Source organism: Leishmania martiniquensis, chromosome 36 (genome assembly GCF_017916325.1).
Source record: "Leishmania martiniquensis isolate LSCM1 chromosome 36, whole genome shotgun sequence".
Taxonomy (NCBI): domain Eukaryota; phylum Euglenozoa; class Kinetoplastea; order Trypanosomatida; family Trypanosomatidae; genus Leishmania; species Leishmania martiniquensis.
In genome coordinates this window covers 2,271,383-2,288,360 of record NC_090171.1, presented here as the reverse complement: position 1 = coordinate 2,288,360, position 16,978 = coordinate 2,271,383, and the positions used below count along the sequence as shown (strand labels likewise).

At 58.6% G+C, this 16,978-nt stretch overlaps 4 protein-coding genes across 4 annotated transcripts; all 4 read left to right on the top strand.

The window, feature by feature from the left end:
- Positions 1-321: 321 nt before the first annotated feature.
- LSCM1_00625 (uncharacterized protein) lies at positions 322-1,446 on the top strand (the record flags this gene model as incomplete). Its single annotated transcript, XM_067318270.1, has 1 exon — positions 322-1,446. The coding sequence occupies one exon, from the start codon at positions 322-324 to the stop codon at positions 1,444-1,446; it is 1,125 nt and encodes a 374-aa protein (XP_067174375.1).
- A 3,516-nt stretch (positions 1,447-4,962) lies between these two features.
- On the top strand, positions 4,963-6,216 carry LSCM1_00624 (uncharacterized protein; the record flags this gene model as incomplete). The annotated part of the gene is made up of 1 exon (XM_067318269.1): positions 4,963-6,216. The coding sequence occupies one exon, from the start codon at positions 4,963-4,965 to the stop codon at positions 6,214-6,216; it is 1,254 nt and encodes a 417-aa protein (XP_067174374.1).
- A 1,985-nt stretch (positions 6,217-8,201) lies between these two features.
- LSCM1_00623 (uncharacterized protein) lies at positions 8,202-14,270 on the top strand (the record flags this gene model as incomplete). Its single annotated transcript, XM_067318268.1, has 1 exon — positions 8,202-14,270. The coding sequence occupies one exon, from the start codon at positions 8,202-8,204 to the stop codon at positions 14,268-14,270; it is 6,069 nt and encodes a 2,022-aa protein (XP_067174373.1).
- Positions 14,271-15,316: 1,046 nt separating this feature from the next.
- LSCM1_00622 (uncharacterized protein) lies at positions 15,317-16,414 on the top strand (the record flags this gene model as incomplete). Its single annotated transcript, XM_067318267.1, has 1 exon — positions 15,317-16,414. One exon carries the CDS (start codon positions 15,317-15,319, stop codon positions 16,412-16,414), a length of 1,098 nt encoding a protein of 365 aa, XP_067174372.1.
- Between the last annotated feature and the right edge of the window lie 564 nt (positions 16,415-16,978).

Sequence of the window (16,978 nt, the reverse complement as noted above, 5' to 3'; positions counted from 1 at the left end):
CTCTCTCTCTTTCTTGTGGTACGCGTGCGACGTTCTCAGTGTTCGTGCTGCTCTGGTCCCACCGACCTAGTCCACACCCTTTTCTTTTTCCGGCCGCTCAGACGTCTCTCCGGTCGTAACGCCAGCGCAACTTTCTCTTCTGGAACTTTCCCCTTGCGTCTGCCCCTGGCGCTCTTCTTTTTTTTTCTCTCTTCCGAGAGGAACCTGTCTGAGGCTTTTTCTGGTGGTGCCTGCAGGGTTCGAGACAGCAGCCTTTTGGAGTGCGCATCGTTAGGGGGGAGGCCGCAGTCCCGTTCTCGTTTTCTCACCTTCTATAGGAACATGTTGCGGAACGCGCTTCTTTGCTTCTCGGCGCAGCTGGAGCTGGCACGCTTAACGCAAACAGTCCCTGCCGACATCAATGATGAGGAGCTGAACGCGATGATTCAAGAGAAGTTACATCAGGCGCCTGGAGCAACTCCGGACCTGTTTGGAATCCTCGAGACGAAGCAGATTTACCTGCCGGCGCTCGACGATCCGAACGACGCCGTCACGCCCATATCTGAGTCTCTCACCGTCTTCCTCTTTGACGTTGAGGGGACCACTACACCGCTTCCCTTTGTGCGGCAATTCATGGTGCCCCTTGCAGACGCCCGCGTGGAGAGCTTTATGACAGCGCACTTCCCTAACGATGAGGAATTAGTGAACGCCCTCATCGCGGCTACCGAGCAGCCGGCCTCACCCACGGCGAAAACGCCTACCAGAGCCTCGAAGGCGTTCTCGGACGCACTGGAGGCGTGTAGGGCTCTCGAATGGAAAGACGCAGCCGCTAACAGAGCGGCTTGCGACGAATTCTGTGCCTTCTTTCATGAAGAGGTGAAACGAGGGTCCGCGCACAATGCAGTAAAGGCAGTGCAGGCCGCAATCTGGACTGAAGTGTTTGCAGAAGGGAAGCTACAGTCACAGGTTTTTCCCGATGTGAACGCATTTTTTCGCTATGCAGGTAGTCCAGCCATGTCAGAGAAGACCCGCATCGCCCTTTACAGCACGGGCAGCATAGCGTCGCAGAAAGTCGTCATGGGTCACACACCGTATGGTGATTTAAACCCATTCATTACAGCATATTTTGATCCCTCGCTTGTTGGAACAAAGCTGACGCCAAAGAGCTACATGAAGATCCGCAGTCTTCTTGTCGAGCAGCTGCGCATCTCGCCGGAGAACATGCACATCATCTTTGTGACAGACGATACAAGTGAGGCCTCCGCGGCGGAGACGTCAGAGGCCGTGGACAGCTCCATTGTGTGTGTGCGCCCGCTAAACACGTGGATTACGTTTGATACCATACTCTCTATCAACGTGCCGTACATCGTTTCCTTTGAGCAGCTGATGCAGCGTCATTGTGAGGTGAATATGGCAAAGTTGGTGCGCGACACGAAGGAGTGCCTGAAGCAGCAGGACGTGTCTTGATCGAGAAGGCGGAGGAGAGGCACCATGAAGAAGAGAGCGAGAGAGATTGAAAGCGGTCGATGATAGGCAAAAGGAAACACAGCGGAGGAGGGTGAGCAAGTTGCAACACCCACTCCTCCGACTACGGAAGGTATCCCTATCGCCTGCCTTCTTTCAACCGCATCGCCCCCGAGCACGCGTTCGCTGAAGCGCCTTTCCCCGCGACTGACACCTACGCTACGCTGTCTCGACTGTGGGCAAGGGGCACATGGTGGTCGACTAGGTTATTTTTCATGTATGCATCCTCCTCGTCACCCTCGCATACCTGCACACACACCGATGGACGACGATAGCAAACCTTCCTGTGCTTCTGCAGCCGATCACCCCGCCCTCTCTCTCTCCGAATTCTTTACCGGAGCGGCCCGTCATTATTATCCGGCAAGGAAGCGCGGACTCAAAAGAGGCGCGTAGAGGGAAGCGGAGGGGAGAACGCAAGGTGAATCCCCCACCGCATCAGATGCGCGGAAAACAAACGCGTGTGGGACAGAGAAATCGAAAAGAAAAAAGTAGTTCCGCCCTTCGGAATGCGGCGGTCGCCGTCTGCAGCCGTTGACTTCGTGGGAACGTTTTCACGGCATTCGGCGATCACCCTCATCCTTTTTTTCCCCCTCGGTGACACTGTCGGCACACATACCCTCTGTGTACTTTGCTATTCGCATATTTGTGCATGCGGTTGCTGATGTGCAGCCGCATCTTTGCCCGCTTCTCCTTGCGATCACCACGTGTACGCCCACCTGCGGGGAGGAATACATCCGTCTTGGTGGGCATGCGCATGCTTGGCTACTTGTGAGGTGCTTTTTTTCTTTGTGCCGCCCTGTGTTGCGCCTTTTAGCGTTCATAGCCCTCTTCACGACCGTGATAGTGGGCGTTGAGGTTTTTCGACGCGGTGTCGAGGTCCAGCAGCCCTCTCTGTGTGGAAGCCTGACCCCTCCTGCATCATCCAGGGACAGTCTAGGAGACGATAGGTGACCGTCGACACGTATGGAGTGGATCACAAGTCGCAGAGGCGCAAAGTTGAAGTTGTGTCTGCGTCAGTGATCTCTCTGTCGTGCAAGCACCTCAACATAGACGGACACGCCCTCTCTTCCCAGGAGTATTCAAACTGGAGGAAGGGCGAAATGCCTCTGCGGACACAGACGCACAGCAGCGCCCCCCTTCCCCTCCTATCGCGGCGCACGAGAGCAAGTCATTCAGATGAGCCTTTGCCCTCCCCCCTCCCTGCCTCCCTCATTCCCCTCTCGGGAGCGTCGCTCGTCGAGAAATGGGCCCCGCCGTTCGTGAAAGGCGAGCGATGCGCACACGCGCTGCCAAGCATGACTGGCATAGCGTACTGCGCCCATGCAGTGCGGCCAGAGGGGAGAAGGGCAAGAGTGATGGATGGCAAAGGCGGCGCGTGGCGCGGCCAAATCACTCCCAACGCATGCGGGCGCGGCGTGGGCGGCGCCTGCCGCATCTGACCGGGCGGGCTTGGGGTCACAGGTGGCAGCAGCATTGCCAAATGAGGGGACCCCGGATTACACCTCCAGGTCCTCCCAACGCTCATGTGGAACCGTGCCCACAGCCTAATATCGAATTCCGCGGCTGGAGGCGACGCAGGGCGACGAATGGGTATACCGTCATCGGACAATGGCCACCGAGGGCGCTGACCTTCAGCGGGCTTTTCTTCTGCTTCAGCTTATCCAGCGCTCCCCCTCCCCGAGCACACCCTTCTGCTACCCGCGCGACCGACGCAGTCGCTTTTTGCGTTCGAGTAGGGCCGCGTTAGCCTCCCCGCGCGGATTCGTCCATGCGCACCAGCTGCGGTCATGTGGGGGCGATTACGCAGCAAGGTGCTGAACGAAGGGACAAGAAAGGATTAGAAGCTCCGACGACACGCACGTCCCGAATCCGCGGCCGACGGCTCGCCCTCCAGGCCGAGGATTCAGCCGTGCTGCCGCAGGGTCAGGTGGTCTGCAGTTGTATGCGCATAGCTTTCCTGGACATGCACGTGCGCGGTGCGTCCACGCTGGAGAGGTGCAGACATTTTTCTTCGATGTACATAAATACAAAAAATTCAGTGCAGCACGTCCCCTTTGCAAGGAAGAAGACGGAGTCAGCGGAAGGAGGAGGTGCGGGACCGCAATCCATGGCATGATCGACTCTGCCGTAGAAATATCGGAGGCGTGCGCTGTGAGAGGGTCAGCCGGAGAGTGACGGCTCCTGTGCGGTTCGCGCGCCGTCATCCTCAAACGATTCGCATACACATGCGGAGGCCGACGATAGATGTGAGGTCGATGGCACACTGTCACGTGTCTTCCTGAGGTTTCTCCTCCCTTCTCGTGACTTCTCCGGTATTATTTCGGCGTGCGGTAAAAATGTGCTTTACCGTCCTCTTTTTTTTCGTAACGTCGCCTGCTAGAATCTGTGGTCTTTCTGCCGGCTCTGAGTGAGTGAGTGTGACTGTGTGTACGTGTGTGCGTGTGTGTGTGTGGTGGCGGTTCACTGCGCAACTCTTTCCTTTTTTTCGTTTTAGTATTATTCGTTTCATACTCTCTGCCTAACGCATCCACACGCACATATATATATGCATATATATATGTGTGTGTGATGGCAACGCGTTGTGAGCAGTGCAAGTGTTTTGTCGTGCGTTGATTCCTTCAGTCTCTCGTAGCGTCACGCGTAGAGGTGATTTCGGTGGCGCAGTCGTATACGAGGTGCATGTTGTCACAGCCGGTTCCTTCACGACCGAGGAGGGTTCCAGGCGCGCACACCCGCAGCAGGCACATTCTGCGGCACTAGCAATTACTCCGCGTAAAGAAGCAGCTGTTGCTTTGATCCTTAGCTTTGTGGTCAGGAAAGAGGAAGCTGGCATCTATTCAAAGGTGTGAATTTTTCTTTTATCTAAGAGCATCACAGCGCGCGCTGCAGGAGCGCCAAACGCACCGGCACGCTCTGGAGAAACCCTCTAGCTGGCGAGAGCAAATATGAGTGGCTGCGTTCGGATTGAAAGGGAGGGAGAGGGGGTGGGAGCAGTTAGGCGCCAGAGCCTCTCTCTGTCGTTTCGTCTCCTTTCGTTGTCTTTCGCAACGGCTGTACTTCCCTTTTCCCATGCCGTTGTCGGCCGCGCCTCTTCAGCCCCCCTCTCTCCCTCCCTCTCTACAGCTCTCTCCCATCTCATGCTCACTCTGTTTCGCTCTCCCGCACTCACTCTATCCCCCGCCGCCCTGTTCGTTTCTTTCCATTACCAACGCTGGTTTTGCGTGTCATGCAGTAAGCACCGAGATTGACACACGTGCACACGCACACGAACGCCCTTCTCCCTTCTTGGGTTGCATACGTGTCCTCCCTAGTTGCCCCCACCGCTCCCCATTTCTGGTGCCTTGGGTTTCCTCGGGCATTCCTCGTCTCCCTCTCGCTCCCGACCGTGCCGTCAACACGGTCTCTGCCGCCAGCCGTACACGCTGAGCGCCAGAAAGAGAAGAAGCGAAAACAGAAAAGATGCCCACAAAGAGGGATGTGCGCCATGAAAGCCTCAACCCGCTCATCAACGAGTGCATCCCTCCAGCGTACTTGCCGAACTTGAAGAGGTACAAGTACGCCGGCACGGACTTCTCTATTATGAGCCGGTATGTGCTGCAGCGCTACTGGAGCTTTGTCGTGAACCTTGTGCCCATGACGGTCGCGCCGAACTGCATCACGTTCACCGGGTTTCTCATCGGGATGTCCTCAACGCTCTTGCTGCTGTATTACTTCTTCTTCGAGGAGGGTGTGTACCCCAGCTGGGCCCTCTACTACGGCGCGATTGCGCTCTTCACCTACCAAACCTTAGACGCGATCGACGGCAAGCAGGCACGGCGCACCGGCACCGGTAGCCCGCTCGGCGAGCTCTTCGACCACGGCTGCGACGCCTTCCTTACCCCGTTCGCGTTGCTCAATGTAAGCCTTGTGACTGGCATGCCGCCGTTGGAGCGCTTCTGGCTGATGAGCTTCTCATCCATTAGCCTATTCACCACCATATGGGAGCAGTTCAGCACAGGAACATTCGAGCTCGGCTACGTAAATGGCCCAACGGAGGGCATCATTCTCAACTGCATCCTATACATCATCACGGGTTTCTATGGCAAGTCAATCTGGGACACGCCGATTGCGGGGCCGTACAACGTAGGGTACCCGCCCGCCTTGGCCTCGCTCTTTCCTGGTTGCAACGGTGTTGTTCACATTGAGTCCGCCCGCAGTGTCCTCTTTACCTTTTTTCTGATCTCCTGTCCCTTCACGATCCTCGTGAACGTCATGCATGTAGCAGTGCGGCCCACCGTGCACACTTCCAAGATGACGCCCATGCTCGCGGCCGCGCCGATCGTCGTCATGATAGCACTGATGGTTCACGTGTTTGTCTTGTATCCCGGTCTGACGAGGCGCTTTCCGTTTGCGCTGGAGATGTGCTACGGTCTGCTCATGTCCATCACCGTAACGCGTATGACGCTGGCGCGGCTGAGTATGATGCCGTACAAGACATTGAACTGGCACATAGGTCTCCTCTTCGGTGTCTCGGCATTGGCGTCAGTGTTGCACTACGCTGGCGACTCTTCGGTGTCGCACAAGGTTGTAGAGACGGGCCTCGGCTCGGCGCTGACAGGGCTGTCCGTCTTCGCGGCCTTGCAGTACGGTCATATGATTCTCTCCGCGTTCACTCAGATATCTCGCTACCTGGGTATCTCTATCATGGCGATTAAACCGAAGGTATCAGATTAGCGCAGCCCGCGAAGCCGGCCTTGGGCGCCTGTGTGGTGACGCAGAAGAAAACAGAGCTGAGCGAGCAGGATTGGAGAGTGATGGCCAGCAGATTTTTTTTTTCCGGTCCCTTGGCCTGCTCGTATCCCCGGCTCTCTCTTGCATTAGTCTGCACTGAGGCGGAAGAGAAGTTGCGAGACGTGGCCGTTCCGCAGCTTCGCTACTTGCTCCACTCGGTGTGCAGTGAAGGCTGCAGTCATGTAAACGAAGAAGAGGCGGTGCTGCAATGCATCGCTTTATTCTTTTCACGGCCCATGTGAAAGGTGCTCCAAAGGGGCGCATGCACGCTACAAATGAACGGTGCCAGATGGCCGTGCCCCGCAGAATTCAACTGACGAGGATGCATCTCTTCCTTCCTTGTGTAAGTGCGTGTCTGTGTGTGTGTGTGTGTGCCTCTCTCTCTCTGCGCGCGCCACTGCCCAGCGTTCCCTGCAAGGCTGATGCTAGCACAGCTGGAGCGCTGTCATCGCTGGCAAGACTTGCGCCTGTTCGGCGGTGCCTCTTTTCTGTTGTGTTCAAGTTCCACCACAAAGAGCAGAGACGTCGAACTACTCTGCATCGCGCGGCCTGCCACACAGGCTTCATTTCGTGGTGCGAAGCAGCCGTAGGAACGCGGCGTATTACGATGCGGCGACGTGGTCCATCTGAAGGGGATCTCTCCGCCGTCACGACCGCCTTACCTATGTGAATCGCCACCTGGTGGCACCCCTCGGAATGTCTCAGGTGTCCCCCACACCAGGAGGCAGTGCGAGAGTAGAGGAAGGTGTGCCCGTGTCTCCGCGGCACACCGCCCATGGTGTACATGGCGCAACCCTGCGCACTTGTTAACGGCTGGCCGACGCCACTCCACACATGGCCCAGCGCCGGACAGAGGTAGGAATATATCCATCTGCTCTCACCCCATCGTAGGTGCTTGACCCTGTGCCGGTATGGGAAGTAGCTTGGCTGTGCCAGGAGTACGGACTGCTCTTTCCTGCAGGGGTGGCATGTGCACTCCTCGTGCCGCAGGCGGAGGGGTTCGCTTCTCAGCAAGGCTGCCTCGCCTGACGTGGGACAGAGAGGGGAGGGGACTGGCGCTGGAGCTTGGGCCTGTGGGTGGGAGTGAAGTAAACAGCAAAGTACGTACCGCGCAGAACGGTGAACGACATCGTATGCAGTAGAACGTGTTTAATACATCGCTTTGTAAACGAAAATGACACAGAGGATCCGCACGTCTGCCCCTTACTGGTATGTCACTGGTGCGCGTGTGCGCGTGCGTTCGTCGTCACGATCACGGCAGCCCTTACCCACTCTCCGTGTAGGCAAGCGAGCCTCTCTCTCTTTGTTTGTTGTTTGTTGGCTTGTGTGCCTATTGCCTCGCCGTCACCATGATGCCCTCCGCCTCACATGATGCCACATACAGACGCCCATCCAAAATCTTTCTGTTGCCCCTGCCGTTGCTCGAGATTGACTTGGCGTCTCCGCTTCATTTGAGCATGCGAAGAGAGAAAGTTACACACTGCGTGAAGGGCACGAGACGACGAGACCGGCGCACACTCCAGCAAGGGCCCGTGCTTGACACACGGGCGACGCTGCAGCTTCGTCTTATTTTTCAACTTTGCCGTATCGCGCCTCATCTCAATAAAACGGCAGGAAGGGACGGTGTGGATGCTGGCTGACTGCGCACAGCCTTATTTGATTCCATACATGGACACACACACACACAGACGCACTTCCACATTCTCTCTACACGTAAAAGTCGACATAACTTCAAGCAGGTGGCCGCGAAATTCAAGTTGGGCATCACAAGCTCAAAGCACCTGCGCGGAGGCACTATTTGTGGATTCTTCGCGGAAAGATTAGGCGTGCACACTTGCGTGTACGTTGCGTTGCCGAACCCGATTGGCATTAATTCTCGAGAGAAGCGTGCCCTGTATTCTTCCCCCGCCCCCCCCCCCGAGAAGGATATGGCCACCTCGGTATCCGCGGCTGAGCCGCTTGCATCCTTGGCCGTATCACAGGCAGCCTCTCGTGCTGCATCGGGCCCCTTCTCGGCATCGTCGAAGCAGCCACATGCATCCAGCACGCCGTCCGCGGATAGACCGCCCACAGAAATCAGTGTCCTTGAGTCGCTTGCGAGGCTCTTTAACTGTCGAGACGTCAGGGCACCGAGTGCCGGATTCGCGCTTTTCCCTCCTTCGGAAAGGCCTGCGAATACCGACGCGCTAGAGAACCTTGCTGACGAGAGCGACTACGTGGTCGAAACACTCGCGGCAGCTCCCTACTCCCTCTTGAGCGATCCGCTAAGCAGCAGCTCCGTCTTGTTGCTGCCAAGACTGAAGAGAGCGGCGACGTCTTCGCCAATTCAGCCGTCCAGTGCGAAGCGGCAAAAGCATGCCAGTGTTGTGCAGTTGCTCGAGGAGTCAGCGCAGCGGCAGTCGTCGACCGGCGAGCTACCTTCCCTGATAAAAGTCCTAAGTGTACTGAGCGCGATTCTGCAGCGATCTCCCCGAGCGCACCAGCGCTCGCGCAATTTCGCACGCCTACTGGTGTTGCTGTCGGACGGGCGCTTCGCCGCTACAGCCGCCGAGCAAGTGCGGACACTGTGGCAGCTCTGCAGTGGGGGTGCGTCCGATGCCGGCACCCGATCAGGTGAAGAGGTGGCGCTATCGCTCTACGGCGACGTTCTGCTGCTCCTTGCGTACCACGCCAAGATAGCCGGCCCCAGCGTTCAAGTATCGTCCTGCCTGGCAGCCACCAAAGACGTTCTTGTGTCCTTGTACGCCGTCAACAGGGACATGGGGGATGCACTCGTCAGGGCCGCGGGGAATTTGCCGGCCTACCGGCGTCACAGCGTAGCCTCTCTCACCGCTTTCGGGATTCTTCAAGCGCCCCATCTATCTGTCAAGGCTCTCGAGGACGCGCTGCAGGACCTCGAAGTGGGTGCTGCAGCTCAGGCAAACCCAGCGCACATGGCTTTCATGGCTGCTCTGCCGACGGCATGTCCACAAATGGCGCAGGCGTGGCAGTGCCGTGCACTCGAGGTGGTGCGCAAGGCCACACTGTATGACGCCGCTGCTGACGTTGCCAGCGGCATAGGGGGCGTCGGCGTCGTCTCGGTCATCGACCGGATCAGTACGTGGGCGCATGGATACGCGATTCAGAGTCTCCTCTCTATCATGTCCGAGGTAGCGTGGTGCTGCTGTACCGCTGATGCCCTCCTCCACATCAGCAGGGCGGTGAGCATATATGGGACGACGTGGACATCTTTCTCAGAGAGCTACGTGAACCTTGTCAGTTTTTTACATCGCGCCCTCAGTCGATTCCAGCGCCTTCACGCACAGGAGGAGTCGACGGCGTTGCGAATGCCCGAAACCAGCGTATCCAAGTCCGCCCTGGCAGGATCGGCAAGCGCGCTTTCTTGCTGCCATCCGCTAGAAGGCTCGCCCACCGCGCGGACGCTCGGGCCGGCGATAGAGTCGCTTATATGCCGTGCTGTTCTTGGTGCAGCAGGCACCGGCATGGACGCCGGCTTGTCGGAGCGAGAGCAAGAGTGGGGCAGAGGCACCTCCTCCGCGACGGACCTTGGCGGTTGCCATGCGGAGGGCGATGGCAAGCTGCACGCGAGTGATGAGACCCCGGAATCCTTCCTGGCACGGTGCGAGGCGGAGCCGCAATCGCCCCGCAACTTCATCTTCTACCTTTCTCTTCTGGCGTACGTGACGTCGGCGCTGCCGCCTCTGTTGAGCAGCCTGGGAGAGCTCCGCCTGTTCTTTCACCTGCCTCACTTCGATCGCGCCGCGGCGATAGAAAAGAAAGCTCCTCCAGTGCAACTAGCGGAAGCCGCAGACCCGCCTGCTGCGGCGTCGGGAACGCGTCGTCACCTGTTTGCCCTCTGCATGGATCTGCTGCGCACAAGCCTCACCGCCGCCATGGCGCACGCCACTGACAGCCGTAGCCCGCAAGATCGGCAGAGACGTCTGCTCTGCGAATCTACAGCGACGCTTTTATGCGCCTTCATGTGTCACTTCCCGCACTCCCTGCAGGAGCTCGAGCAGGAGACCGGCACCAGCCATCTCGTCAGTCTTGTGAGCCATGTCGCGACAACCATCATTAGGGCCCCAAACCCTTCGCTGAGGATGAAGCGGCTCGCCTACAACCTATTGCAGCGCTACGCATCTGCAGTCGAGTGTTTGGTGGATATCATGGCGCAGCTTTTGGCGCCGTCGCACTGGTTAGCGCTGACGTCAGACAACGAGTATGTGGAGACTGATTTTCGTTCTTGTGTGCAGCTCTACCAGCATCTGTGCCGTGCCACGTACGAGTTGTCACCAGCAGAGCCTGGTCGTCTCGTCTCGCTGCTTGCGGAGCTGCCGGCAGGAGCCTTCAGTAACTCTTGCGGAGGTGCGGCGACGGCGGCTACGCTGGTGCACACGATTTTCACCCTGATGGAGGATCTTCCCGAAAACGTGGCGCTCTTTGGCGGGTTGACCGCTCCGCAGCTGCCACAGGTTATTGACCGTCTCAGTGAGGCACTCCACACATTGGCAGAGGCGTATACTACAGGATTCTGGTTGGCCGGCGGACAGTCGACGTGGTGCTCAGTGTGCGCCGCTGCCTCGCTGCTCTACAAGGTCGTGCTGCTCTATCGCGTGCCGGCGCTCGTCGCGACGGCCGTCTTCCCTGTGTCTTGTGGTCCTCGAGGGCGCGGCGGGAGCGTCGCGGCGGACGTGTTTGGAAGTGGTAGCGGCCATCGATTGCGCAGCGTGGCACACGTACTCTTGCAGCTGCTTTGCGAAGACTCTCTCGCACCGGCTCATCACGCGGTGACGGAGCTCTTTGTGGCATCTCTGCACACGACGGCCCTCCAACGCACCTCGGACTCGATGCTTCAGGTGTTTCGCTCGAACCTCTCCGTAAGTGAGGTCGTCGCTCTCACGAAGCGGCTGCTGCAGGTGCAGCGGGAGAACCTGGGGTCACCATCGAACGCCATGCGGTTAGAGGTGATGCAGGCAATGGCAATGTGGTGTCCTGCGCTATTCCTCTCGCTGTTTGGACCAGAGAAGCGTGAGGTGGGCGAGGACGGCGGCGCTTATGAGGATGACGTTATCAGCGACGGCGGCAGCACTGTCACACAGCCAGCGGATTTACCACTCATGCAGTTGCTGCTGGCAACGATACGCTCAGACAAGTCTGCCCTGTACGAGAAGGCACTGGCGCTGAACATTCTACGGTGCAGCGGTATGACGAGACTCGTTCCGATGCACGAGATTCTGTCGCTCGTGCCGTTCCACGACGACGACGCGAGAAAGGCCGGCGCTGTCCGCAAAGGCGGCGAGTGGGAGGAGGCGACCCTCGTGGTGGCGTGTGTTGCCTATGCGAATACACGAGTCGCGGTGGAGCTGTCCAAGACAAAGTTGACTGGATCCCCGCTGGAGAACGGTGATGGCAGCGGTGGGGGTGGAGAGGTAAATGGCAGCAACAAGGCCACCGCGTCGACTCGAGAGGGCGCCAGCGCCTCACCAACGCAGCAGCGGCGGTCGACTCAGGTGCCACTGTCGCCGCCTGGAACGACGGCGACTCGTCCACTGCAGGCCGTACGTAGCAAGGCGCTCTCTGCGTTCACTGACTCGATGGACCTGCTTTTGCGTCGCGGAGCCGCTGCTCTGCAACGTGCGTGCAGCGTTTACGATGCGGAGCGGCGCGAGGTGGACTACGACGACCAGACAAACTGGCTCGTACGGCAGGTTACCAGCATGACGTTAGGCGAGCACCCGAACGTCAGCGACAGTGTTGTCTTTCCCCGAAGGATCGCCAATATTTCAACCGGGCAGTTGGCAAGTTGTCATCAGCGCGACAGCATCCAAATTCTTCTCCAGGGGGAAACGCAGACGAGCATGCGACGCCGCTGTCCCGTGCCAACGGCTCTTGCCGCCGCCTCTGCGGCCCAGGCCACCGGTGAGCTATGGAGCACGACAACCTTCCTGCACTCCCTCCCAGGCGACGTTAGCGATGTTGCTGCAGCGCCTCGGCGGCTCTACCCTGTCGGCACCTCCGCCACGCGCTTTTTTCTCGGCACCGGTGACGATCGCCGCCTCAACAGCCTTGCCGCCCAGCTCGACACAATGGCGGACTTGGCAACGGTGCTGGAGAAGCTGCTGTGGCTCAGCGGCGTCGACACGGGCACAGCGGGTCTTTTCGGTAGGCGGACTCAACGACTACTAGAGTGCGCCGTGGAGGCTCTTCTGTCCTGTCAGGCGGGGCCGCCACTGCTGGCCCCGCTGATCACGCGTCAGGTGCAACAGCAACTGCGCCTCGCCAAGGCAGCTGCGAATATTTTGGAGAGCGCGTTCGTCGGTGATGTGGCAGAGCTGCCAGAGGTGTGCCCGGTCATGCAGAAGGTGCTGCGGCGTCTGGTGGCGTTTGTCAAAGTGAATCGCCGCCATACATTTGTGCTTGAGGATGCGCTTCCGGTTGTCACTGCTTTTCCGCCGGCCACGTTGGCCGCCTACACTGCGATGGAGGAATTGATGTCAATCGTGCAGATCACCCTGCACAGCATACTGCAGCAATCAGCATGGACGTCAGAGACGCTGAGAGTGTTGGACAGGCTGGTGTACGGCTGCACGCGCGTCTTCAGCCGGCCACGCACTGAGGGGGTGAGCGACGTAACACTCATCAGTCGCTTGCTACCGACCTTGGTACAGACAGCGGCGCGCTTAGCACAATTTGTTCTGCCAACACAGCCGGTCAACGCTGACGCCCTCCGCTTCGTGCGAGCCCTTGAGTGCGTTAACTGCGTGATTGCTCACTGTGGCGGGCAGACGGCAGCGGTCGGCTTCGTCGATGAAGACGTCGTACTGGGCTTTCTGCGGGCGCTAGGCCAGTTTTCAGCCTCTTCAGTGTACGACACCGCCGCACACCGGCACTTGCGCCTGGGGTGGAGTGCTTGCTGGATCGCAACGCTCTCCCTGCTGTGCACAATCATGTCAGCTCGCGGGCCGTACAGCGCAGTCGCGTCAGGCTGGGCACCATCGCTGAAAGCAGCACTGCTGAGTACCCCGCGGTTTGCTGCAGCACTGAGCGCGTTTGCCGGTGTACGCGGAGCCGACCGTCGCCGACTGCTCATCTGGGAGGTCGAGGAGGTGGACGCGTGCACTCGCTTAGCAGCAGTGCTGGCGGCGCAGAATGTTCTCCTGGAGACACTCACACCGTGCATTCAAGCAGGCTTTGTGCTTTTCCGGCAGCTTCACCTCCAGCGGCAATGCGTCGCATCACTGCCCAGCGCAGACGCGGCGATCAGTGAGGGCAAGCGCATCACCGTTGCCCAGAGGTATGTGCTACGCAATGAGCTCGCGATCTTATTGAAACAGCCATCTTACGCTGTTCCACGTGACGGTGCCGCGCTGGCGGCGTTTGCGTTTCCTATGGAGCTGCTGGGGCAGACGACGCAGACATCGAGCGCTCTGAACCGAACCGAGGGCGCTGTTGCCACCGCCTCCTCAGCCACCTCGCTCATGTACTCTCTCGACCTACTGCGCCAGTTCGCGGTGCGGGAGCTCCAGGTTCTCCGAAAGGTGACTGCGGAGACGGCCTCTGGTGGCAGTGGTGGAACCGACCGATCTCCGGATGCGGCTCTCGCCGGTTATGCGTCGCGTGAGTCGAGCGTGACGCGGTCCCCCAGCCGGGGAGCGCTTGCCGGCGATGCTGACACCGCAACCGACGTTGATGACTCCTTCACCGTCGACGGCCAGGCCGACGTCGCAAAGGACATGCTATCGGTGCACCTCGAAATTGTGCAGCTCTCCTTAATGGCCTACGCCCTCACAGTGCAGGACTTGATCCGCAGCGCGAGAACGGCACCCGGTGCTTTCTACACAGCAGCCGTGGTGCAGGAGGTGCGACACTCGACGGAGCGCCTCGTTCGCACACTTCGAAGCCTCCTAAAAGACCTCACCGAAGTGCGGTGGCCACAGCTAAGTTGGGTAGTGCGCGTACAGACTGCGCAGCTGCAGCATTTTATCGAGTGCCTGTGAAGGTAGTTGCGTGTGGACGCCTGTGTTTGTCTGTTCTCTGTCGTACGAGAGGAGGATCGCCTATCGGGTGTAGGCGTGCGTGTGTGTGTTGTGTGTTCCGCCTTCACCGCTTGTTGTGTGGGTGATTGGGTGACACAAAGAAGCACCGTGTGTGTGTGTATGTGAATGGTTCGATGCGCGATGACGTCATGTGGCGGACTCCATCGTAGGGGGACGCGTCACACCGGAGGCACATAAATGCACTAACGAAAGCGGAATAGCCCCAAAGTGCAAAGGCGGCACTCGCAGCGCACTCTCAACGCTCCCGAGGGCAAACGTGGGGGGATCGAAAGACAGCGTGTGGGCGGGTGAAAGAAAAGAGGGCATCAAGAGGCAGAGAGAGGGGGAGCGGCTCTTCGCTCCTGTGCGAGGAAAGTGCACTGACGCACTCCCTTGCGGCTTCAGCGCGTGGCGAAAGACAGCGAAGCCCAGCACAACTGTCGGCAATGAGGCAGGCAAATAGGATGAGGGGCACGGGTGAGTGCACTTGCGCTGCATGCCCCCCCCCCACACACACATGCACACTCCTCTTCTCTCGAACTCCTTCCACTGAGCGCCTTCGCAGTACCTGAAGAGGAGAAGGCCCCGCCTGCCTCTCGCTGGTCTCCTGAGGCTCCTCGCCGGCGCAACCTTCCTCCGATGCCTAAATGCACACATGAATAGGCATTTTCCTGAATGTCATCACCGTGAGCTTCCCATACCTCCCCCCTCGATGTACGCCCTCTTCCACTTTCTCTCGCTGAACCATGACGCCGCAATGCCGTCCAACCTCCCCTGATGCTCTGAACGTTTTTTTCTCCGTGTGTGCGGAACCTCACGACAGGGCGTCTTTTTCGTGCGCAAATCATTTTGTGTTTCTCAAGCGTCCCTCTGCGCCTCTCTGTATCGAAGTCTGTGGGCCTGAGAGAGGCGAGGGGGGAACGAGTGGGGAGGTATCGTAGGGCTGCTGGACGACGACGCTTTAGCAGTTGCGTACGCGTTTCCTCTTTATACTGCAACAAGGCCTCATGTCCAACCATATGCTGGCGCTGCCCAAGGTGCTGCTCATGGGGCTCCGCAAGTCGGGCAAAAGCAGCATCCAGAAGGTCGTCTTCGAAGGTATGCAGCCCCACGACTCCGTTACCTTGGCGACTACCGTGCAGCCAGAAAAGAGCACAGTGCACTCGAACGATTTTGTAAATTTTGAAGTGTGGGACTTTCCCGGCCAGAATGACCCATTCGACCCCAACAACGCCAGTCGCTACGATGTGAGTCAGCTGCTCGAGAACTGCGGTGCGATCGTCTATGTGCTCGACTGCCGCGAGCTCATCGAAGACGCCCGTGCGCGATTGCTCGACACAATCAGCGCCGCCTATCGGTACAATCCCGAACTCTGCGTTGAGGTGTTTATTCACAAAGTTGACGCTCTGAGCGAAGATCACCAGGCCGACTTGCTGGCGAGCCTGCAGCGTCGTGTGGAGGAGGAGGCGAAGCAGTTGCTGGAGAATGTGCAGCCGCTGCGTCTCAACTTCAACCTCACCTCCATCTATGACCACTCCGTTTTTCAGGCGTTTTCACTGGTGGTGCAGAAGCTCATCAAGTCCAAGACGCCCTACATCGCAGAGCTCCTGCAGATGCTCAACTCCAACAGCAACATCGATCTTGCGTATCTCTTTCTCAGTCACTCGAAGATCTACGTCGCGGTGGACGAGCGCAACCGCCTTAAATCCCGCACGTACGACCTCTGCAGCGACGCCATTGAAGTCGTCGTGAAGATGAGTTGCATTTACAAGCAGCGCCGAGACAGCGCTGCGCCAGCGGAAACGGAGCCTGCGGCGGACTCGGCCCACGCCTTGGCTGCGAAAGCGGTCAACGGCACTGCCACAGACTTGTCCTCTAGCAGCAGAGATGGAGGCGCCACCGACGAGTCCGACTTGTACCGCGGCGCTACGGCGGTCATTCAACTGAGCAACGAGGACTGCATCTACGTCCGCGAGCTGCCGAGCTCCTTGACGCTGGTACTGATGATGAAGCAGTCGCACCTCGAAAATCGAGCACTGATTGACCGAAACGTGGATATATTCTACAGGGCTGCCTTTGACATCTTCAACACGAGCACGTCATGAAGGCGGAACGGAGCTAGCGTGAGGCCCACATAGGAAGGCGTCACTGCCAGCGACGTTACACGGCGAGTGCCTTTTCTTTTTTTGTTTCCAATGAAGCGCGCCGCGCCTTGCCTCCTGCCTCTTGCTTCCATCTTTCCTCTTGTGTATGACCCATTACTCGAACAGCGCTTTCCCCCTCCCCCCTCTACTCCCCCTTTCTCTGCTTGTGTGTCTGTGTGTTATCGTTTGGGAGAAGAGGGTGGGGGTGTTGAGGGAGACGCACCTGATGGCTTTGGACTCTTTTGCGGTGTGCGGCGGATGCCGTTGCGTTGTCTTGCGGTGCATTCGAGCATCCCTCCCGTCTCTTTCCCGATACGAAAACATAAGGTCAGAAAAAAAGAGTACCCGCGACGAAGGAGTCGGAGCACCCAATCGCGTGGCATCTGCCACTCCCTCTCTTTCTCTCGCCAGCATTGTGTGTGCGTGGAGGGAGGGGGGCACGACATGGAAACGTCGCTTCCTCGACAGCTGCGCGCGTCGACGAGAGGTCTTTTTGTTGTTGGCGCTATTTTTCGTCGATGGGGG